At 52.6% G+C, this 23,431-nt stretch overlaps 1 protein-coding gene and 1 long non-coding RNA gene across 2 annotated transcripts in view; one reads left to right on the forward strand and one right to left on the reverse strand.

Moving 5' to 3' along the window:
• Positions 1 to 1,024: 1,024 nt before the first annotated feature.
• NKX2-5 (NK2 homeobox 5) lies at positions 1,025 to 6,795 on the reverse strand. The gene is made up of 2 exons (XM_082771675.1): positions 6,326 to 6,795; positions 1,025 to 5,628 (listed from the first exon to the last, which is right to left on the reverse strand). Exons 1-2 carry the CDS (start codon positions 6,603 to 6,605, stop codon positions 5,021 to 5,023), a joined length of 888 nt encoding a protein of 295 aa, XP_082627801.1. The 5' UTR covers positions 6,606 to 6,795; the 3' UTR covers positions 1,025 to 5,020.
• A 753-nt stretch (positions 6,796 to 7,548) lies between these two features.
• The window catches only part of LOC309883595, a 213,054-nt gene continuing 197,171 nt past the window's right edge, over positions 7,549 to 23,431 (forward strand). The window contains exon 1 of the long non-coding RNA XR_014318484.1: positions 7,549 to 7,589. This is a non-coding gene — a long non-coding RNA (uncharacterized lncRNA). The remainder of the gene's footprint in view (positions 7,590 to 23,431) is intronic.

Consider the following 23,431-nt stretch of genomic DNA (forward strand, 5'->3'; position numbering starts at 1 on the left):
GCCCCCGCTTTGTGTAGGTGCAGGGGTCTGCCTGCGCTGACCCCGTTGCAAATGGGATGCCTCCGCCTGTAATGGAGCTGGGGAAGCAGCACAGGTCCCTGACGTGCAGACCTGTGTTTTAGCCATTAGCCTGTGCTGCTTTGTTGACACCAAACAAATGTTATTTTAAGCAGGGATGACTTAACAACTGTTTTATGGTCTTGGTGGAGTCAGTGCATCAGTGGTTCAGCACAGAGAGCTGGTTTAAGCGTGCCCTGCTTTGCTCTTCTCAATTCTCATCTCCCTTCCTGGGTTTCTGTCATCTTTTCCTTTTGCTTGTGTTCAGGAAACAGTTTATTTTTTGTCTTATTCTGCATCTTAGCGTATTCATAAGGGCTCCATTTACACTGTTCGTATGTGATCTGCAGTTCCAGCAATCCTTTTACACAAATAAGCTAATCTATTATTATTATTTTTTCTTTTACTGATTTCAGGCAGCCCACAGGCTCTAATATGCATTTCAGCCAACAGTTTGGGGCAAGCATATGCAGTAGTGTGCTGGCAGTGGTAGAGATGCTTTAAAGCTGGTTGGTTAGCTGAGGGACAGCCGTACAACCTTCACTGTGGTGAGAATCAACACAGACCTAGTTCAGTTGGTGCCCCTGGTGATACTCTTCTGCTCAGTGCTTTCTGAGGACTAACAGGTGAGCTGCAGTGGGAAGGGAGGAGAGGGGACTTTGAGATCCTTAAAAATCCTGTGTTGGCATCCAGAAAGGAAAAAAAATCAGTGTGGGGCAATGCATGGCCTGTGAAGTGGAAGAAGCAGTAATGATAAAGACCATGGCTAGAGGCTGGATTGAAGTTTGTACTAAAATAACAAAGCAATGTGTTTTGAGAGAGTGGGAAAAACACCCCAGTCCCCTGTGGTGTGGAAGTGAACTAGGACCAAGTTAGGGAAAGCCTTGTCTCTGAAGGAAGCTTTCTTAGTGAACGGTGCTCCGGAGAGGCAGTGTTACAAATGACTGCAGGAGACAGGTAATGATTTGCAAGTAATTTATTCCGTGTCGCTTTGCTAAACCTCAATTAATCAACTTCCACAAATGTATTGCCAGTGCTTGGTCTCCTGTTGGGAGAAGTCTCCATTTCCCTCTCTCTCTCTCTGCATAAAAACGTAGCACGAAGCTCATATTGTAGTAAATCAAGCACCCAGGAATGAAAGAGCAGCCTCCAGTCTGAAAGCTCCCTGTCTCCCTTTCTCACTCTGGAGACAATGAGGAATCGCGTTTTAAAGGTGTTGATTCTTCTTAATAATCCCCGTTAACAAGAAATCACTTACTGCTGATATTGATCTAAACTGTTGTCAGTGAGATGAATTAGGGGCAGGGGAGAGAGGGCTGTTGATCTGTTGTTTTCCTGCCGGGCTCCTCCAGCACACTTCGGCTAATTCCTGCCAGGACCAAACCTTGTTTTGTGACTCCACGGAGTAACTTGGTGTGAAAGCTCCCAGAATTTAAGGAATATCTGGCCACAGATGCACTCTAGGAATTGTAGGGGTGTTATTTAGGAAAAACAATTACCTCAATTTCTAGAAAACTGCCAGAGACGAGGGATTTGGTATCAGTCCCTTACAGCTGACATGTTTATTTGTTGTTTTGGTTCCTTTACAAGTTGTATGAATTCCAGATAGTTTGTGTAAACCCACCGTACGCAGTGTGTCTGAAGAGAAGTGGTGCTGAGCTGCACTCCTGTTACCTTTGGATGGAATTGGGGGCACTGAATCATTCTAAATAAAGCTGGCCTACAACAGGGGGAGGGGAAAATGCCAGTGCCAGAGCGTGCAATTCAAAAAAGCTGAGGAAAGGGCACTGAGACCAGATCCAGGTACAAAGCTCATTAAAAACCTGTGTCCTTCACCCCTTAAAATGCCCCAAAACACTGAGAGGAGCTCTGATTTCAGGCTCCCTAGGGAAACACTCGTACCCTGTGCTTTTCTCTGGAACGATGCTTTCTAAGCATGTATTTATTTTTTTTTTTGATGTTGCCCTATAGTGCTGGAGCCCTTCAGGCTCAGACAGAGACAAGTCAGGTTTGATGCCTTCAGTTTTTGTAAGCAGTTGAAAGGACTGGACTTGTGTGAGGGCATGCTGTGGTGTGTGCCAACAGCCTCACTGCCTTCAAAGTCCCAGGGAAACCTTTTCCCACCACTCAATCCTTTTGGCCACACCGGAGGCTGCTCTTGTAGGAGGTGAGCAGGACCTGGCAGAGCAACACTAGCAGCAGTGTGCTTGAGCAGACGAGCACCGTGAGCACCCTGTGGCTGAAATCAGCATGCTGGGGGTTAATTCCTAATGGGCATTAATTCTGTCCAGCTTCCCCCAGATCTGTCTGAGAGGTCTTTAACCATACCTTGCTCTGGCTGCTGGAGCAGGGCTGCAGTGCTGTGCTCGGCTTCAGCCCGCTGCTGCTCTGTCCTCTGCCTGCCTCCCGTTGGGAACTGGCTCCGAAGCTTTGGCTGCTGTTCCAGGGCCATCTTATCCTGCCGTGCATCTGCTCGTGATGCAATCCCCGCAGGGATGGGGAAGCACGGGGAGGAGAGGAGCGTGTGAGGGGCTGTGCGTCCATCCCGTGTCAGAACGAGCACAGGGCAGTCCTGGAAATTGGACCCGAAAGTGGTGTCCAGAACTACCTTTTGGAGTAACAGCAGGCCAGATCCCAGCAGACATCTGGGTTCCCTGATAGCTGTGCTGCTGAGATGGGAGTGGGGGAAAATAAATTTGAAGAAGTGACCATGAGTGAGGAAGGGAAGGGATGTTTGGGGTATGTGGAAGCAAGTGGGGTGCTATAGACCACTTAATAGAGGGCCAGGGCTCTGAAAGAAGTGAGTCACATTTTAGCTGATCTCGATGCTTTCCCTCATATTAACTCAGGACTTGTCCTCATCGCCTGGGGGCTCCCTGTCAGCTCTGATCCTGGCCAAGCTCTGCAGCAGCAGGCTCTGACCGCAGAAGATGCCAGCAGCCTTGGGCCGGGCAGTAACGCCGTGCGTGCCTTATAGATAAGGCAAACTGAGGCACAGAACTGCCAGTGCCCCACGGCATAGCACAGCGGCAGAATTTAAACCTGGCTCCCTCTCTGTGGCTCTCAGGAAGGCTGACACCTCAGCTCTTAGAGCAGGCTCTTCTCTGGCTACCCTGCCATCTCTCAGCCACCTGCTGAAGTCTGAGGGTTCCCCCAACCCACAGCCTGTGTGCAAAGAAGCCAAAAGTTAACATCCAGCCAGCAATCCTAGGACAGGAAAGGTTTCATGCAGAAGTACCCTTTTCTTCTGGGGCTGGCCCCAGCTCCTGCATGGTCAGAGGTGGGCAGAGTGTGTCCATGCTTTGGACCCTGCAGCCTGGTGGGCTCTGGCCCCCTTGGCTGTAACAAGCCCAGTGTCCCCCTGCCTCTGCTGGGTGAGTGTCCCCGAGGCAGGCTGGCCTCTGGGGGGACAGAAGGCCCCCCTCTGCACAGCCCCATACAGGTGGCTGTGCCCCATATGGCATTAGGGGGCTCCGTGAGCAGCACTCGGGACTTCTCTGCCCCTTGCAGACACCAGGAGGAGGTGGGAGCTCCTCATCTGTGCCATCCCGCCTCGGGGGGTGCGGGGTTGGTCCCTTTGGGAAGGAGGGACGGAGGCTGCAGAAGGCTTCCATTCCCCAGCAGCCTTTCATCCCATGTCCCAGGGCCACAGCCACCCTGTCTCCATCCCTGTTTACTGATGGGGCCGATAGGGCCAGGACAGGAGGGGATGCAGGTTCCCCTAATCGCCTTATCACCGGGCCGGACAATCTCAGACACTCAGAGGATGTTTTGACTGCGCCGAATTACACTGTTTGTTGTTTCTCACTCCCAATAATTGACATTTGATAGCGACTACTGTAAAGGCTGCGAGGGGCTGGGGCTGAGCAAGGAGAGAGGCGGGGGGCCCTTCCCCTCCGGCAGCCCCCGGGCCCTGTAGTTTAGGGTTTGGGCTGTTTTTCCACACCCCCCTTGCACTACCTTTCTGTGCGAGGAAGAAATCAGCCCCCCCAGAGCCTCCCAGTCCTGGGACCCGGCTGGGAAATGGGGTGGTGGGGACAGGGCTGGCCCCAACCCCTGCCTGGGGGGTGATAGGAGGGGAAGGGGCTCGTGCACAGCGGTCCTGCCCGGGCTGGGGCTTCCAAAGCAGATTGAAAATTAATTTTTACAAGACATTAAAAATGCAAGCACAGTTTGCACTCACCAACGCAACAATCTCCAAAATTCAGGGAGGGCTACAAGAAGGGGAGGGGTGGCAGCAGGGGGGGAGCCCCCAGGGGACCTCGGCCGTGCAACGAAGGCGGGGGACGCGCAAGAAAAGCCACTCTGTTTAATGACAACTCGCTGAGCTCCGTCAGCTGCTACAGCAAAGGGAAAGGTGGCGGGACGAGGAGCAGACAGTGCATTTCGGGACTAACAGAGGTTTTAGTGCATAACCCTACAGGAACCGGGGGGTTTGGGGGGGCTTTGTTCCCCAGGGGGGCTGTCCTCGGCCGTGCGCCCCAGCAGCAGCCTGGCAAGGGGCAGCCCAGGGGGGCGCTGAGCTGGCCGGACAGCAGTGACCGTACGGGAAGTGCAAAACTTAAAGGTGGATCTCAATAATAATTAGTAAAAGAGTAAAAAATAATAATAATAATAATTACGGGTTGTAGGGCTTGGCTCGCTGTTGTTCGGTTAGTGGGAAGGAGGCAAGCAAAATGAGTGGCTGCTTTGTAGGAAGGAAGGGGGAGAACTATGGGGCAAAGACCCCGCTGGAAGCGGGGAGCCAGAGGGGTCCGGCACGGCCGGGGGTGGGAGCAGCCCCCCAGTGCCAGCTCCAAACACCGGAGGGCTCCCCACAGAGATGGGTGCCAGGCTCCTGAGCTCCAGCGGGATGCTCCAGCGACCCGTCCTCATCCCCCCGCAGCCCCCAAGTGTCCCGAGAGCGGCTCCCAGGCACGGCTGAGGCCCCCCCCAGGTTGTGGGGTTCCCCTGTGGGGCCGCCCTACCAGGCTCGGATCCCGTGCAACGTGGAGATGCCCGCGTTCCCCTGCGGGATGGGTGTCTGCACCGAATTCAAGTCCCCCACGCTGAAGTTCATGAAGTTGTTGCCGGCTGCCGAGGGCTGCATGGGCTGCACGGAGGGGTAGTTGCAGTTGTAGTTGGCGTTGCAGGCCGGGCTGTTGTAGTTGGGGTACGCGGGGTAGGCGTTGTAGCTATAGGGGTTAATGCTGACGTTGTAGGGCGAGCTGTAGGGCGAAGACTCCCCCAGGCAGGGCTTCCCGTCCCGCACCAGCACCGGCACAGCTATCCGCCGGGGCGGCGGGATCCCCACCATCTCGAGGGTCTGATCCTGTCTCTGCCTTTTGCATTTATACCTTCTATTCTGGAACCAAATTTTCACCTGGGTGGAGGTGAGCTTTAGGACGTTGGCTAGATGGTCTCTTTCGGGAGCTGAGAGATACTTCTGCTGCTTGAACCTTCTCTCCAGTTCGTAGACTTGGGCCTGGGAAAAGAGGACGCGAGGTTTCCTCCTCTTCCGCTGTCTGGGGCGCTCGGGATCGTCCAGGTCTCTCTTCTCCTGCTCCAGGCTCTTGTGCAGGGAGCACAGCTCTGCAGCAAATTAAACAGGCAAAGGAAAAAGAGAGAAAGGGGAAAAAATAATTAAAAAAAAAAAAAAAAAAAAAAAAAGGAAGAGAAGAAAAGTGGGGTTAAACAACCCATGTGCACTGAGGAAGACCCCGCAGCGCTGTCTCTTCCCCCCGGCCCCACTGCTGCTGGCTCGCTCTTGTGGCAGCGGCGCTGGCTCAGTCCTGCTCGCTCAAGTACCTCTTTAAGCAATTTGTCTTCTTTATTATTGTTATTCTCGTTATTATTATGTTGTAAACAAGGAGGCTCCGCGCCGATTTTAGTCACGCTCGTCTCTGCCACGGCTTGGCTTTCTCGCACGTGTGCCCTTTACATCGAACCCCGGGCGCGGAGGCAGGCTCAGCAGAGCTATTAATTAGCAATAAAACTTGTCACCTAATTGCTGTTTGGACACAAAGGAGGCCTCGCGTGTGACATTGTGCCTTCACCTCCTGCTTTGGCAGCGAGCTTGGCCGTCGGAGGGCCGGGGATCTTTCCTTTCCGAGGGGCTGCAGGGCCGGGGGGATGTCTGGAGGGGGATGTGGGGGGGATATAGGGGGGATATGGGGTGGAGATGCTTCTCCCCTCGCTTTGTCTCCCCCGAGCCCCTCGGCCGGGCAGCCGGTGCCGGTGCCTCCCCAGCCTCCCCGCTCGCCAGCAGCGCCTCGCCGCCCGCCTTTACCTTTCTTATCCGCTTTGGGGTCCTTGGCCGAGTCCATCTCCGCGTAGCTCTTAACGTAGTAAGGGCTGGGGAAGGCCGCTTTGGCCGGGGGAGGTTCGGGCAGCTCCTCCCGCAGGTCGGGCAGCGCGGGCGGCTCGGTGGCGAACGCCTCCTGCTTGAAGGCGGCCAGCATGCAGGAGGGCGACGGCAGCTCCATGGGGGCCAGGCCGCTCTGGTGCTGCTCCAGGTTCAAAATATCCTTGACCGAGAAAGGGGTCGTCGTCACAGGGCTAGGAAACATGGCAGAGGAGAGAGGGGCAGCGGCCGGAGCCCGGGGTCATGGAAGAGGAGGCGAGGAGCGGCCGAGGTGGAGCGGCGGTGGAGCTCGCCGAGGGGGCACATAGCATCCCCGCCAGCAGCCTCGCCTTGTGCACTGCAGGCAGGTAGGAGCGGACCATAAGGGATTGGAAGGAGGGACTAGGCACTTTTTGGGGGACTTTAGCTTTCTATTGGCCAACATTGCGGTGATGGTATGAGAGATGCAAAGTTGCATGTCACCTAATATAGTAATACATCTCCAAAACATCCCCGCTCGTTTAAAGGGGCGGCACTGTATTTATCCAGCTTTCCCCGCCGAGTTTGTTGATCCATTTAGGAAAAAAAAAAAAAAAAAAAAAATCCAGAATGGCCTAATGTGTACAAAGCCCCTATCTGATGCCATCTATCATACAGTCAGATTAAATAAACAGGCCGGGAGGAAACCATCAACCAAATATGTGCTGATTTCATTTTTTTTTTTTTTTTTTAAGCCAAGGAGCGGAGGTTTCGTTTTTAGCATTCTGCAATATCCGAGCGCAGGGACCAGAAAACGGGAGGTCACTGTTGTGCGAAGGGGAAATCCGTGCTTAGGGTTCACCCGCCTGCAAAAGCCAGCTGATAGAGAGCGACCCCCGGGCTCTGGAGGTCGGAACGAGGGGTGTTTTTTTTTCCGCCGTTGTTCGTAAAGCTTTCAGCCCCAAACCAACCTTATTTTTTTAAAAAACCGCTGTTTGTGCCGGCGTTTGAAAACACGGGGCCAGGGGCCGAGGGAGCAGCAAACCTCGCTGTGTCCCCAGCAGCCGGGGGCGTTACGGCTCTTTCTTGGCTTAGGGGTGGGAGGAAAAAAAAAAAATTCCCCCTTGAACGACTTCTTTGGTGCGGGCTGCCCGGCTCCGGCAGGCTCCGAGCCCTGCGGGGCAAGGGGAGCGGAGGCCGGGGAGCGAGCGGAGGAGCCCCCGTGGATGCGGTGAGTTGGGGAGCCCTCGGCCGTGCCCTGCCGGGGAGGCTGCGGCTCGCAGGCAGCCACCGAGGGGCAATTTGTAGGATTTGTGCCCGTGCTCCTGCCCGCAAAGCGTCCTCCTCCCGCTCAAGGGAGAAAATATTTTCCGAGGCGGGGAAAAAAACAGGCACCTGCCCGTAGCAGCCGTCCCTGGGCAGTTTTTCCCCTGCTTCTCTCTCCAGGGAGAGGTTTTGTGTTTTGGGGAAATTTGGTTCAGGATTTTTTTATTTTTTTTCGGGCGATGCTGGGAGTTCGGGACCAGGACTTTGGGGCTCGGGGCTGCAGCAGCGATTGCAACCTCTTGCTGCAGCCTCCTGCTGCCGTCCTGGGAGCGGTTTGGTCGTGAATCAGATCCGGATTTTCGCCAATTTATCGAAAATATTTACCGAAATATTGCTATTTAGCGGGGGAGGGAGGCGGCACAGCGGCCGTCCCGCTCCTGGCGGCTGCGCTTCCCCCGGGCTTCGCTGGGGAACGAGTCCCGAGGAGGCCGGGACAGCTCGGGGGGGATTTTCCTCGGCTGTAGGAAAAGGGGAGAAGCGCCCTGGGAAGGTGGAGGCAGCCTCGGCAGCCCCGCTCAGCCCCAGCCCGCTTCGTGGTGCACAGCGCGGCCGCCTTCCCGGTCCCGTTGTCTCCTTTCCGTTACCCTACAAGTTTATTGGGATAGGCTCGGTAAATACCAAAATAATGAAGCGGCCTCCAGCTCCCCTAAAAGCCCGAGCGGCGGCTGCAGGTCTGCCTGTTTTAGGGACTGAGAAACCCGGATCCAGCCGAGGTGCTGGGGAGGCAAAACGCCCGTCCCGGCTCGGTCGCGGAGCTCGCCGAGTGGGGTGCGGAGGCTCTGCCTGCCCCACAGCCCCTTCCCCATCCTGCTGAGCCCCGAGGGAAGCGGCTCCGACCCCAGCGGGGTCCGGCCCCGGCTGCCCCCGGCCCGCAGCGCATCCCCGCCGGGGCGTCCCCGGGGAGGAAGAGGAGGAGAGAGCCGCCGGGCACCGAACAGCCCCGAAGCGAGGCCTGGAGGGCTTCCTCCAGCCCCAAATCAGCCGGCGGCTCCCGATCGATGTGGGCCCGGCTGCAGAGGGTGGAAGTGATTAATTGAACGATAAGCCGCAGCTATCATTTGGAATGTCATTAATGCGGCGGGGAGACATTCATTGGAGACAGACAGCGTTATCTCCGCTTTATCTTCAACAATGCATCACTTTTAATACTGCAGTTTAGAAACAAATGGGGGCTTTAGCCTTAGCCCTTCTCTGCGTGTTTATATTTTTGGAAGAATCACAACTAGTGGGAGTCCCGGCCTCGGCCCCCTGATAAATGAACATTAGCACTTTTTAGAACTACTGTATCAACAAAAAGAGCTGCAGGGCCGCAATAATTGGTGAAAAAGCAAACACTCCGCAAAGAGAGGCCAGGTCTGCTCTGTGTCCGGCTGATTGATGAATAAGCCCCTGACACACAGCAGCTCACGGACTTTCCGGGTCGGGGCTCGCCACCCGCTCCCCCCCTGCCCCTCTCCCCGGTGCTCTCCAGTTCGCTGCTCCGAGCCCGGCTCCGTTTTCGTGGCAGGGCGGAGGGGCCGAGGCTCGCCCCGACAGCCGGGGCTGGCTGCGGGCACCTCGCACCGCCGTCCTTTATGGCCCCGCACACCGGGCTCCGCACCCTGCAGGCACCTCGGCTCTGGGGCTGGCACCCAAGGGACCTCCTGGCCCTCAGCAGGAGGGTCCCGAGACCCCGGGAGGCGCCGGGCATCACCGGTGCCCGGCCCCCCGAGCTGTCCCGCACCGCTCCTGCGGTGCTTTGGGGTCGCTTTGGATCGCTCCGGACTGAGCCTGGCCCCCGCGCCCCTTTGATTTTCACACCCCTCGTCGCTTCTTTCCGCGCTTGTTAAATGAAATTCGTTTAAATACATGTGTATGGATATAGAGAGAGACCTTTTCTCGCTGAAAACAAACAAAAAATCCACGCAATTAGTCCCGGAGAGCACATCCTCCCTCCCCCCGAGCTTTCGACACCTCGGACTGTTTAGAGAGCGAGATGGGGCCTTTTAAAAAGTTTTCCTCTTAATGCCAGCCGGTTAAGACGTCCAGGGCCCCCTCCCGCTCTAATTCCCGGCTATCTCCCAGGACTCTGTTTATACCTCGCCGGTAAACGCCGGGTTTTGAAACCTTGTCACTAATTGAGTGCTAACACTTCAGGTGCTATAGATTTGTTAAGAGCCAGTAGTCCCGAAATAGCCTATTAGGGTTTCGTTGCGCGACCTGGTGCCAATCTCCCAGTTCCCCCCTGGGAGCCGCTGGGACCTCGGCATCCCCCGGGGCTGCCCCGGTTTGGGGAAGGGCTCGCTTCTCCCCTCCGCCTTTCTGCGGGGAAATGTGGCTTTGGAGCTGTCCAGGCGCTTCGCTCTGCCGCGGCTAAAATCGCCTCCTGTCCTCGTTCTGATTTTTTTAATTATTATTATTTTTGCTCTTTTTTTTTTTTTTTTTTTTTTTTTTTTCCGTAACGAAGCGCGCTTTTCCCCGCCGAGCTGCTGGCGAGGAGAGCGGCCCCGGCCTCCAGCGCTTCATCCAGGGGATGGAGCAAGGAGGAAAAAGAAAAAAAAAAAAAAAAAAAAGAGGGAGAAGTTTGACCTTGACTCCCAGGGCAGCGGCGAGGGGCCCTTGGCGAGGGGCCGGGGCTCGCTGCGGCATCCCCGGGCTGCTGCTGTGCGCTCCGGGAGGCTGCGGCACCCGGCCGGGAAGCACGGCAGAGCCGCCCGGCTTCTTCATCCCCGCGTTTTGAGGCCATTTCTGCAAAAAACAGACCAAAAGCAGCGCGCTCTGGTGGGGTTTTGGTAGGCGCCCCCGCGGGAGCAGCGCTGGGGGGGTGGCTCAGTGGTCGCTCCTCTGCCTCCGCCGCTGACCCGGGCAGGGGGACTTCGGGACAGCAAAACGTGCCCGTGGCTTTTCCCCTGCTGCCCTCGCTGGGCTCCGTGCCTGGAATCTGACAATTAGGCTGGCTCCTGCCCCGCGGGCGCTGGAGGTGGGCTTTCACCCCCCGGCTGAAGGCTGGGAGCCCGTCAGATAAATCCAAGGCTCTGCTTTTACCTCGCCTCTAACCTTTCTGCCCGGGCCGGGTTCGCTGGTGAAAGAGGGGATCTGGGATTTCGCCGTCCTTCCCTTCTCTTCCCAGCTCCTGAGCATTAACGCGGCGATCGCGGTTTTAACGCTGCCTCCGGTACGCGCCGCTCACCTGCCTTCGGGGAAAAGCTTAATTACAGTTAATTACAAAAGCTCTGGGTACGTTTCCCGGGGGAACGCGAGCAGGGCAGAAGCAGTGCGGTTATTTTAGGGGCAGGAAAACCAAACGAAGAGACTTCACGAACGCAACAACGGCTCGATCCGGGATGCGCCGGTGGCTGGTGATGGTCAAAGCCGTTTTAAAACGAAGGACATCGCGGGCTGCCCCCGCAGCCTGCCCCGACCCCCGCAGCCTGCCCCTACCCGCCTGCTCCCGGCGGAGCTGTTCCCAGGAAGGGGGGCAGCTTCCCGGCCGGGAGCATTTCGGGGGGTTGCAGCTCGTCTGTCCTCACGGCGCTTTCCAGAGGAGATCAAGGTCTGACTGCTCGGATGCTTCCTGCTAGCCGTGCAAATCTCATCCGGCTTGGGTGCGCGCTTCGCACGCCGGGGGGGCTGCTCCGATCCCCCCCCCGGGGCCGGGGACTGCTCTTGGTGCACAGCCTGGAAGCGGGGAGGCACGGGTCGGAGGTGGGGAAGGAAAAAGAGAGGGACACATTTAATGTGATGTAGTGTTTGGGCTGTGTTCGGCCTAAAGGGGATTTTTACCTCCCCGCCCGGGGTGCAGCCTGGAGCCCTTGCCCTGCGCCGAGCCGGGGAGGGGGGAGGCTGGAGCCGGGCGGGGAAAATTACAGAGCCCTGACCCCCACCTCCGCTCTGGCGTCTCCCGGCGATGTCCCCTCGGGTCCTGCGAGGGCCCAGCCTGTGACCCACAACCGGAGGCGTGAAATCGGCTGCTGAAAGGGCAAGCGCCGGGGCGGGGGGGTCCCTGTCCCCGCCGAGCACCGCTTCCACCCGCAAGGAGCCGGCACCGGGCTCGGGGGCTCTGCTCTACCTCCTCGTCCCAGCACCGGGAAGGCTTCCCCGGTCCTTACCGGGCACGGCTGAGCTGTCCCGGGGGAGGGACACGGCCGGGCCGGGGCTCTCCGGTGCCCTGCGCCGTCCCCACCCGCCCCCGGGGGCTCCTGCGGAGTGCAGAAATGAATTAAAGTGTGAATTAAAAAAAATACGTTAAATAAAAACGAAATAAACTCACGCTAACCTGGGACGCTCGTCCCTGCTTTTATTTTCTGCTTTACATTTCATCTTGCTTTCCCTCCCTTGCCCACCGGGGAGTTTGATAAAAGGGAAAAAAGGGCAAAAAAAGGGGCTCCCCGCACCTGCTCGGCGGGGCTCGGCTGTGAGATTTCTGCCCCCGGGAGCAGGAATAGGGGCAAGGGCAGGATCAGGCCCTCGCCCTCCAGCCGCTGTTTCTCCCGACTCGGGGGAAATAATCCGTAGGGCGCTATCGCAGCTCCGGGGCGGTCGGTGTCTCCGGAGCGGAGGATCCCGGCTCTGCCCCTCTCCAAGGAGCCGTAAAAGCGAAGCTCCGAGTCCTGCTGCGGCTTGGGCTGCAGAGAGAGGAAAGGTTGAGAAGCAGCCTGGGCAAAAATAAGGTAGATGGGAGACAGAGAGTGGCAAACGGGCTGGCGGGATAGGGGTTTTGTCAGCCCGAGGAATATGCAATCGCTGGCGATAAAATACGCCGTATTTCGAGAGCGCGAGAAAAACGAAAATCTTGTAAAACTTCTTTAGATTTTTATTTTTTTTATATGTATAAAATTTCCAGGTTTCTTACATCTTCGCAAATTTCTTTTTAAATTTCCGATGCTACTCGCATACCCTCTATTTACCAACCGCGTATTTACCAATATCTACCGTCGCATAGCCAAACCCATCTATTTTTTTCCGCCTCCCTCTCTCCAATTCCCTCATAGCCAATTAACAAGGAATTAGCCCAGCGGCCGAGGGCAGGGCTCGGTGCGGGCGGCAGGCTCCCCGTGCAGCCCCGCAGCACAACGCCGCAATCCCTGATTTTCCATTAAAAAACAGGACTAAGCATATCAAAATGAAATGCACGAAACGGCAAAACTCTCCCGTGAATTGATTTTGGGGATGGGGTTTATTTCGTAAAGAAATAGCAGAATTTTAGTTTTGACTGCCGGTGTTTTCTGACGGTTTCGCACGCTCCCGGGGGGGCACTCCCGGATTTTAATCTCACCGACCCTCGCGTCTGGAAGCTAAAATTAGCCAGGGGGAGCCGGCAGGGGATGGGGCTTTTGGGAAGGGGGGATCCGATGGGAAGGGCGAATCCCGGGGAGCCGCTCGGGGGGAGCCAGCGGCCCCCTTCCGTGCCAGTTTTGGAAGCGGGCAGGACAGCCGTGCTCCCCAAACCCTGCCTGCAGCCCCGGGGCAGCACCTGCTGCAGCCCCAGGGACGGGAACACCCGGGGGGGGCACCCAGGGGCCCCGTTCAGGCCCTGTCTCTGCAGCCCTCCAGGGCAGCGAGCTTGGGAAAAAATCCCTGAGGAGGCAATGCAGCCTTCTGGGGCATCTTCGTGTTAAATATTAGAGCCAGAGGCAGAAAAGATCCTTTCTTCCTTCCTGTTTTTTTTTTTTTTTTTTTTTTTTTTTTTTTTTTTTTCCTGTCCCTGGCCCCTTGCAGTTTTGAATCCGCAGCCCCGATCAGAGCTCAAGAGGATATTTCCTCCTCCAGCGTTTCTCTGGGCAAAGAGGCACCAGCAGATTTTTTCCGTAATGATGAAAACATCTGGCCGGCTCCGAGCTGTCAGGCTTTGCGTTACTTCTTCCCAGATGCCGGCTGCCCCAGCGCAGCCCCTCCGTGCCCTGGCCACTCGCCTGGGCGATGCACTCCCGACCTCTGGCTACGGCCCGCGGATCCTCCACGCTGCCTCTGCACGGGGTGCCCAAAACCTCTGGGACCCTCGCTGTGGCTCCTCGTGTTCGGAAACACTTTTTAGCCATAGCCTGGGGGGAAAAAAGAAATCTATCCCAAAGTATTTTTGGAGGCTTTTTTTCCTTTGCTGTGTCCAGAAGTTGTTTCCACCACTGCCCCCGTGAATGTAGCTCGGGATTAGCTGCCCTGCGCCTTCCAGCCCTTGGCAGAGTCCATCCCGGGGACAGGGGCACTGCTGTGTTTGTAGCCAAAGCCCTTGTCTCTGCTTCTCATGCAGTCAGAACCAGACATGCTTTGGTAAAAATGTGCCCTTGGTTTTGTGTGTGTCGGAGCTGGCTTGGGCATCCGCTTTTAAGAAAAGTTAAAAGGCGGTAAATCCCCAAAAGAGAATTAAGGAAATATTAAGTGCTGATTCAGTAAGATCCTAAAGTGCTGGTCACATTTTAAATATCTGGATTTTGAGGATCATTCATGTGCTTGAAGTATTCATAACAGAACCGAGGCCTGAACTACGAATGCTAGTGCACGGTGTAATTTAAAAGAAAAAAGAAAAAGATGAAACAGAACCACCTCTGGAAAATGAACAAAGGTACATCCAAGTGGAATGACTGAAAAAATAAATACTTCCTTAGGCCACAAGAAAACACTCTGAAAGATGCATTTGGCTCCAGTCAGTCAGAGCAGCCTGAGCCCTATCTAGAGTGACTCTTAGAATTTCAGTATTTAAAAAGGAAAGGGGGGATGTCCTATGTTTAAAAATATGACTTTACTTAGTCCCAAAGAAGAATAAACAAAGCAAAGGCAAAAACCTAAATGCCTCTAGAGAAAAAAATGTGTTTAACCACAATTCTAAACTATCCTTTTCCTCCTCCCTCCCCGCTTTTTAAAAAATGGACAAATAACAGCCACACTCAAAACCATTGTGTTGTATTCTAGCTCCTCTATCTTTGCTCTTGTTGATGCCAAGGTCCATAAAATAACAATAATATTTACAAAATATGAACCTGATCCAGTAGTTCACGTTCAGGCAGAGCTTTGCACTTAAGGTGATGGAAGCTGTGGCAAAACAGGGAGCAGAAAACCACCGTGCATCTCCTGTCCTGGGAACTTCACAGTTCTTCAGGGGAGCGAAAACTCGGCCAGACCGAGCCTTGGCTGTGTTCGTGCTGAGTTTCAGGTGCTGGGCAGGAGGAGGTGTGACTGTGGTGGAGGTCTGGGGGAAGCAGTGTAGGTCCGTTTGCTTAGCTGACCCTCTCTCCTCATTCCCACCACGTTTATTCAGAATGACTTGTTAGCTGTAGCTGGATTAACAGGAGGATAAAATGTCTTGCAATACACATTTCTGTTCTGTAGTTTGATGTGAGTAAATGATGTTGGCTCTGTGATAAGCCCCAGAAGCCCTGGAGTAAATCTGCATTTTGAAATCTGCCCCTCACTTGGCTGGTCGCTGGGCTCGCTCTCAACCAATTTTTATACAAATTCTGCAAGAAGTAAGAAACAGGATAAAAAGGCTGCTGAGCGAGCTGCAAAGTCAGGCACTCAGGATGTGACCCTCTGCTGTGTACGTTCACAGTCAGCAATGGGGCTTTGGGTTTTTAGCTTTGCTTCCCCCCCCTCCCAGCCTCTGCTTCCCAAAGCACACAGGATGAACAGCGCTCGTGTATCAAGCAGCCACTCAATATTTAGTTTTATCCTTCCTGTTGAGCATGTGGCCCCAGGCCTCGCTCCGCAGCAAGATGTGAGAGCATGGAGGGAGAGCTTTTTGTCTCCTCTGGCATTTCGGGGGTGTCTGAGCTCTTTGGTGCGGGCGGTTCGACCTTCATCATCCAACATGTGGGAGGAAACCAAGGAGGTATTGGTTTTATTCCCTGTTAGGGGGAAAATCTCCTATATGGAGTTATTCCCTATTGCCCAGGGAATTAAAGGAACAGAGATGAAGGTTAAAAGCACCCACTGAGCTGGGGCACCCAGCCTGAGGTAGCTGCAGCGTGACTGTAAGTATTTTTTTTTATTAAAAAATGCTACAATCATCAAAGAATGTAGAAAGCACAGAGAAATTGCAGTTTAGCAGGGCGTATATCTAGGCCCGCTTACGGTGATTCTCATGTAGGTGACAGAAACGCCTGTTTCTGGTATAGAGGCACAAGGACAAGCCTTGTCCTACATGCAGAGCTGTGCCACATTTTCTCAAAGCAAAGACCCCCAGGATTTTTGCCACGCATCATTTCCCAGCCTTGCTCTCCCCTGAGCTTTTCCCGAGTGTTGTCCTTTTGGCTCAACTGAGAAAAAAATCCTCAGCAAGTGAAAATATTGGAAATATGGGACAAGTCTTCGCGAGGCTCTGCCCAGAAGTTGCCACGGGGTTGTCAAGCTGCTGTCCCTCGTTCTGTGGCCGAGTGCCACCTTGTGGGACCTGCAGCCCTGCCTGGGAGCCCCCAGGGCTGGCAGGGTTTGGGGGAAAACAGGGTGTTTTTGGGTCCCCAGGATGTGGGTGCCATCTGGAGCAGAAGCCTCTCGCTGCTGCCTGAGATGCTGGGCTTCCTCGGGAGCACTGAACAATAACTGGAGGATAACCTCGGGGCATGAAATCGGAAAAAGCCCAAAGCAGAGCAGAATGTAACGCGGCCCACCACAGCCATGTCGTTCCCGTCTTTGGCTCACCGAGGGCAGATTTTATCAGTGGCCATCCAGCACAGGGGTGAAAGGCTGTCTCCAGATGATGAGCTCGGAAAGCTTGTGTGCATGAAAAGACAGCGGGGAGAAAAAAAAAAAAGTTTCTCTAGGGAAGTGCTTTGAACTGATTGTTTGCAAAACTGCCCTACTCGGACTCTTTTTTTGGGGGGGGGATTAGAAACCTACAGCAGGCAGGTGCTGCTAGCGTGAGCGTTTGCCCACTTTGCAGACACTAGGGTTGTTCTGAAGGTAGAAAAATCAGAGCTCCTTGCTTTTTGTTTACTTTTCCTTTTGTAAAACCAAATCCATTTAGCCACAGTTCTGCAAGTGAGCAGTCTGTTTGTACAAATTCTAGCGTCCTGCCCGCTGCTTTTCCAGGGAATGCTATCTCTGTCTGCTCTGCCTTCCCCCTGTCTGGTTTCAGACACCCCATCCTTGGCGTGGGTTTACTTCTATCAGTTGTGGTGGTGCGTGTTTAGGACGTGGAAGGCTATCCTTAGGAGCAGGAGCTGTTACCTCATCACACAGACGTTAGGTGGGTCCGGCTTTTGATCATTCGTTAGCTCAGACTTGATTTGACTGCCAGGGCAATTGGATGCCCAATACACCAACGCATCCTGTCAAACCCATCCCGCTCTCCTCTCTGTCATCGAAGTCTTGAGATAAGCAGTAGCGAAATGTCTGTCTGGGAGGTGGAACTCGCAGCTTCTGGTCTAATCCATGCTGGGCTCCAGCACAAGTGTCTACCGAGGATCTCCGAGCAGGACGGTTTACACAGGACGTGCTGGTGGGTAAATTTAGAGTTGACAACTCCCTTCCCCAATTGCAGGACTTAAGGACAGTCCTATCAGGTGGCAACTGGCTGGGGGAGTATTTATAATCCATTTGCTGACTGGAATTAATAGGAATCTGTCATCCCTTGTGCCACTTGGGAAACCACGTAGCTGCGGGTTGATGATGCCAATAGCTGTTGGTGATCTTTTTTGGCAATAGCTGCACTCGTTGTTCCCGACGGCCAAACGGATTTCGGGCTCTGCAGAAAGCTGTCACCGAGATAAAGCACCGTCCACATCCTCCTTCCTCCGGGCTCCGCCGACTCGAGGGAACGGGGGATTTGGCACGGCCGGGAGATTGCAGCCTGGCTGTGGCCGGAGCACAGCTGGCAGGTCCGAGGAGCTGACAGCTGTCGTGGAGCACTCGGAGCTTCGTTCCTCTCAGTGCAGAGCAGCATCGTGTGCTCGCGCCTGGTTTCAGCAGGGAGTGCTCCCTGTTAGCTGGATCTGCACACAGAGATCTGGGACTTACCCTGTTTAAGTAGGTGAAACACAGCCTGAAGGCTCCCGGGCAGGTCCTCCAAGGAAGAGGTGTTCACTGCTTTCTCTTCTTTGGCTTCCCAAACTGGGTTGGATTTTGTGGTTCTGAGGGCTGAACTGCGATGTCAAAACGAAGCCAGTTAGAGAGGTTTTTGGAGCAGAAGGGCAAAATGTTGGCACTGAGTAAGATCCACAGCGAGAGGGGGGCTTTTTGGGGCCGCAGTGTCAGCAGAAAGGGTGGTGAACTGGTTTGCTCGGAGCATCTTCCCTGCAGCCAGGTTTAGGAGGAGGCAGGGGAATAAGCACAGCTTTTTATTTTATTTATTTATTTTATTTATTTTATTCTATACTTTATTATTGTTATTATTATCTATTTTGCATGTATACAATAGTCTGGAAAATAGCAGGGCTGTGAAAGCCCCTGGGGCAAGGGGAGCGCCCTTTGTGCCCTTCCCTCCTCCTCTGCCAAAGCACTTTGGGGAGCCAGCCTTGGCATTGGTAAGCCCCTTGTGCCTGTACGTCCAAGTCGAGGATGCATCTACATTTACATGTGCCTGCTTCTCTGACAGCAAGGCCTGCAGCAGATCTTGCCTTGGGTACGTAGCACTGCCAGGCTGGCTGCTTGCCCTCTGACTTGGCTTTTCCATCTCCTGGTGAGCCGAAGCTGCTTGTGTGATGTCAGGCACCCACAGACACCCTGGCCCATGCCTCCTGGATGTGTGTCCAGCACTCTGTTCCAGCTTGGCAGCTGGATAAGCTAATTGTGTTAGTTTTCTTCTCTCAAACAAATTAAACTAAAACAGCACAGCTAGCTAACCCCCCCAGAAGGCCCAGATCCATTCCTTTTTTACAGAAGCTCCAGATCCATCCCTTCTTCACTGTTCTCCTCCATCTTCTTTATTCCCTTCCTTACCAACCTGAACCATCACGTTCAGTCAGTCTTTTCCTAGCTGTTTGATATGAATGCCTCGCTGTAGCTCCTTGTATATGTTAAAAGTAGCAGTGGGTTTCATCAGCAGGAGTCGCCTGTAAACAGCGTGCACCCTAAGAGCATCCACAGAGGAGAGGTTCATGGGCTGCGAGCAGCCAAACGTCCCCGTGCTCCATTTAACAGCCACTGCTAGAGCTCCTGCTCCTGGGAGAAGTGAGTTGTGTCTCAAGGTTTCCTGAAAATACCATCACTTGGCTTAGCAGTTGTGTAATACAGCATTAGTATCTGGGATCCAGCACCCCAAGCATGTAGCCTCCTCTTATTTTGGCCTCCGTGGATGTGCACAAGGAAGGCTGAATGGATGTGTCGTGGGGAAAGTCCCAGCCCGAGGTACCTAGGGGTGGGAGCTTCCAGGTTTCAGGAAGGTGGGGTGTGTTTGAATGGAGAAATATGAAACCATAACAACCTTCCCAGAAGGAAAAAAAAAATGAAATTAGGGAAAAAGATTCACTCTGAAAATATACAACCCTTTGAAGCTGAGTCAGCCTGGAGACTGCATACTTGTCCCACTCTGCCAGTGACCCTAGCTGGTTAGAGGAGATGGAGTGGCTGTCCCATGTTTGAGAGCCACGACTGCAACGCTGTTGTTATCTCAGTAGAGCTATGATATTCTCATAGCATGATGCCCCTACGCTGGGAAGCACATCTATGTGCTTCTTGCAGCAGCTCAGCTAACATTTTGCACACTGTCGTGGTCCAGACTGGGCTGTAACCTGTTGTAGCAGCTTGAAATTAAAAAACAAAACAAAACAAACAAAAAAGGACAAAAAAGCAAGGCAAATACTTGGCTTTTTTTATTATTGTTATTATTTTCAGACTTGCTGGCAGACATTTACTTTTAATTGCAGGGTAGCTTATGAAATGGTCATTTTCTAAAAGAAATGAAACATAGGTAAAAACGTAACTGGAAATTTTAGACTGCTTTTCTGTGTTGGAAAAGAAGCAACTCAATTTGATGATTTTTTAATTTTTCCTCATGCCTCCTACCTTAGTAGATCTAATAAATGGAAATAAGAGATGTCACTGTTATAGCTGAAAGGAATTTTGAAAAGTAATGAATTTCTCCAGGGTTTTGGTATTTCTTTTTGCATTTAGCTCTGATTGCAAAGGCTAACGGCCCGCCTCTGTCTCTTCCACTACTTACACAACAACCCTTTTCCTTGGAAATAGAGTTCACCCACATTTGATCTGCAGCCACTAAAAGCCAAGATCTTTTAAAGGCATTTATAACATATTCCAAGCCCCTCCTCCCAGATTTTAGACCCGGAGAGATGAGCCCATTAAGACAAAAGGCTGACGCAGTGATGGCTTGCTGGAGAGCCGCGAGGAGGCTGGTGGTGCTGCTGGGGAGCTGCACGCCTCACCTCCTCCTAATCCTCCGAGAGCCCGGCTCCCTCCCCACACCGATGCCATCTCCCTGTGTTGGCTGGGCAGTTTTTTTCCTGCTCCTGTGCCCCACATGGACGTGGCTAGCTTTCAGGGCTCTGCCACCAGTGTTCTGGGACACTTGGAAAAAATATCAGAAATCTGCCCTGAAGTTTCTAAGCAGGAGCTTAGATTTCATTTCATACTGTTTTCTGTCCATAGACCGGGCAGAATCCTCCTCAGATGTTTCAGATGTTGCTTCTAAACCCATCAGAAATGGGTATCAACGTGTCTGTATCAAACACATCTCCCTCGTATATGGGGAAAATTGTACTTCCTTTGGGGATGGTGTACACTGTCTTTCCAGACTCCCACATCTGATAGCTTCTTCCTTTTTATTTTATTTTATTTTATTTTATTTTATTTTATTTTATTTTATTTTATTTTATTTTATTTTATTTTATTTTATTTTATTTTATTTTATTTTATTTTATTTTATTTTATTTTATTTTAATTATTTTTTTTAATTTAATTAACTGTCACTATGCCGGCTATGTCAGAGGAGGATCTTGCATCTTACACTTTCAGATGAAAGTTCCTGGAAGTTTTAAATAAAACTTGAGGCAGGTTTGATGGGGTTAGCTTAGGGCAAGTCATGAGTAAAGTGGCAGTGGATAATACACAGAATTTGCCACCTAGCCTGAGGCTTCGTGGAAAGGTACGGAAATTTTTCTCGTTTCACATATTGCACACACACAGAGAAAACTGTGCCATACCCCACAACTTGTTTCACACCAGATCTTCTCAGTGTCTGAATTTAACTTCAAGCCCACGTATGTTTCAGCAGAGAACTATATTGCGCATCCCTAAAGCACATGAACTGCTGGAAATTGGCACAAATTTGTCGCCAAACAGAAAGTAGAGAAAAGGCTCCATTCCAGAAAGTCTGTTGCCAGATGGTCATTTTGAGCAGAAGGAGAAGAAGAAAATGTTAAATACTGCTCTGCTTTCGAGAGTGGTTTTCTACATGCAGTTAGTGCACAGTAATGTTACTGGTTGTTCTTTTCAAAGTAGTGTCAAGAGGTGGATGTATATACTATATTGACGTGTCTGTTCGCAGAAATGAGGGTAAAATATGTGCTTAATACCCTAGACTCTTACATTTTTCTGTACTGTGTCTCCTTGTCTTCTCCATGCCTGTATCAAACACGTTTCTGTGTGGTGCCGCTCACTACAGACCAGTCCATGGGTGCTGTTACTCATCCTCCTTTTTTTTTCCAGGCCCTTAATTCTTCCAATATATTTCTGGGAATCGAAGTTAGGCAGAAGGTCTGTAATTGCCTGATCCTTCCCGTCCCCTGCTTTTGAAGGGAGACGCTGCCTTTGCCCTTTGCCCGTCTGCTGGTATCTCACCTGTCCCTCACAAGTTCACTAATGGCCAAGATAACCGGCTGTCCGAGTACCCAAGGATAAAATTCCTTGGGGACAGCAGTTAGGAAATATCACTCTTATCTACACAGTCCCAGCTCCTTCTGTCCCCACTCACGACAAAGCTCCTAACCCTGTCGCTGCTATTAATTGTGGTCCCCGTTGGTAATTTTGGCAAAAAGAAGAGTGAAAGAAGGCGGTGAGCGCTCGGGCATCATCTGGGGACGTGCAGAGCATCTCCCCTGCAGGCTGCAAGGCTGCCCAAATCCCGGGGGGCTGCAGGAGGAGGCAGCAGCATGGGGGTGCCGAAATGACCCTCCGAGGAGCCTCTGGTCTCTTCTTCCTCGGTGCCCACAGCCCTGCGCTTCCCACCTGCAGCAGGAGGCGTGCAGAGCTCTCCTGCCCGGCTCTTGGTGTGGAAATTGTGCGGTGCAAGGTTGCCTTCAAGTGCAAGCAGGAAGGTACTGCAGGGACGGGAGGGTGAGGGCTGCAAAGGCTGGGACACGTCTGGGAATTGTGCTTCCAGCTCAGGGCACGAGAATCTGCAAGTCACAGAGCCAGGACCTCCTGTCCCTGCAAACAAGCCACAAACAAACAACAAAACAAAAACAAAAATCACCAACAGAAAAGAAAAAAATCATCCCCAAATCACCCAATTCTCAAGTAAGTTTGAGAATTATTGTGTTCTCAAAATACAATAACCTGAGAAAATATAACTTTATATAGTTTATATAGCTAGTTTATACAGTTGCAGTATATAACTTTGGTAATCCCAACCACACTCCGTGGCCTGCACACCCCACAGAGTTCAGGACCAGCTCATTCCCCTTTCCCACTGCTGCATGCACAAGTGAGCAGTGGCTTTGTGGGACAAATTGGTGTTGGTAAAAGGAAGCAAAGCTTCGTCTTCAGGAGCCAATGCAGGTTGTTCTCAGCCCTCCTATCATTGTAATCTGAGGGGTTTTCTTTCACAGAACTAAGTTTTGATGAAAAAAAAAAAAAAATCATATCTTGGTTGTAGCTAATTTTGATCCTTTTAGATAATTTTTCTCATTAAAAAAATTCAACCTGCCTCAGAATTAACAACACAAATAGTCCGAGTGTAGCTTTCCTGAAAATTGCCTTCTCAAAATTTAATTTATTTTCTTAGAAAGGCTCTGGAAATAATCACTTAAAACTTAATTAAACTAAGTTAAAGTTAATATTAAGTTTTCACATTCCAGACCCCATTGGCCATTTTTTCCCCTTGGTTCTAAATTAATATTTTTCCCATTTCAAGCACATGTAACTTCTCTGCTGTTCCTTTATCTGGGAAATCTGGGTACTGACATGAGAAAGCAGTGTCCTCTAGGAAAAGTGGTGAGACCTAATTAAGAGCCATCAAACACACTGAAATGTGCAGTGAACACCCCACATGCTCAGTGTCCTTTCTCTTCATCCTGGCATGCCTGGTATCACCCAAGCAGAGGGAGGCAAGAGTGTGCAGGGTCATTCTGTGTTGCTGCTATGGCTTCAGTCGCATCCTTCGCTCTTCCAGGTGCTCAAAATTTGTGTGAGAGAGGGTGGAAGATCTGGAACTGGGGAACAACGTATTGTAAGGCACAGAATTTAGCAGCTATCCCATTCTAGCAGGATGAAAAGCAGCCACCAGCGCAAGAGACAGGCAGAAAAGGGCTATAAGGGAAGAAGAATATAGCAGTGAAACACCGAATCCTGCAAACTCCTTCCCAGGTCATTCAAAACCAGTGCTGGTGCTGGATTTTGTGGGGGATGCTAAAGGCCACGACTCTCCATCCCTAAGCAGCCTTTCAGCTATTGCCCTGCCCGTTGTGCTCCTGGTTGCAGCTGCAATCCGGACTGCTGTGCAGGAGGTGCTTTCCTCCCTCCTGCTGCAAGATGGTGCTGCAGAACAGGGAAATGCACCCGTGCCAGAGCCGCTCGGAGGCAGCGTGCAGGAGGTGTTGCTGCTGGAGGACAGGGCCTGCCTGCCCTGCAAAGTGTGTGCGGGGCTCTCAGCGGGTGCTGGGG

Source organism: Aythya marila (assembly GCF_965140915.1).
Source record: "Aythya marila genome assembly, chromosome: 14".
Classification (NCBI taxonomy): domain Eukaryota; kingdom Metazoa; phylum Chordata; class Aves; order Anseriformes; family Anatidae; genus Aythya; species Aythya marila.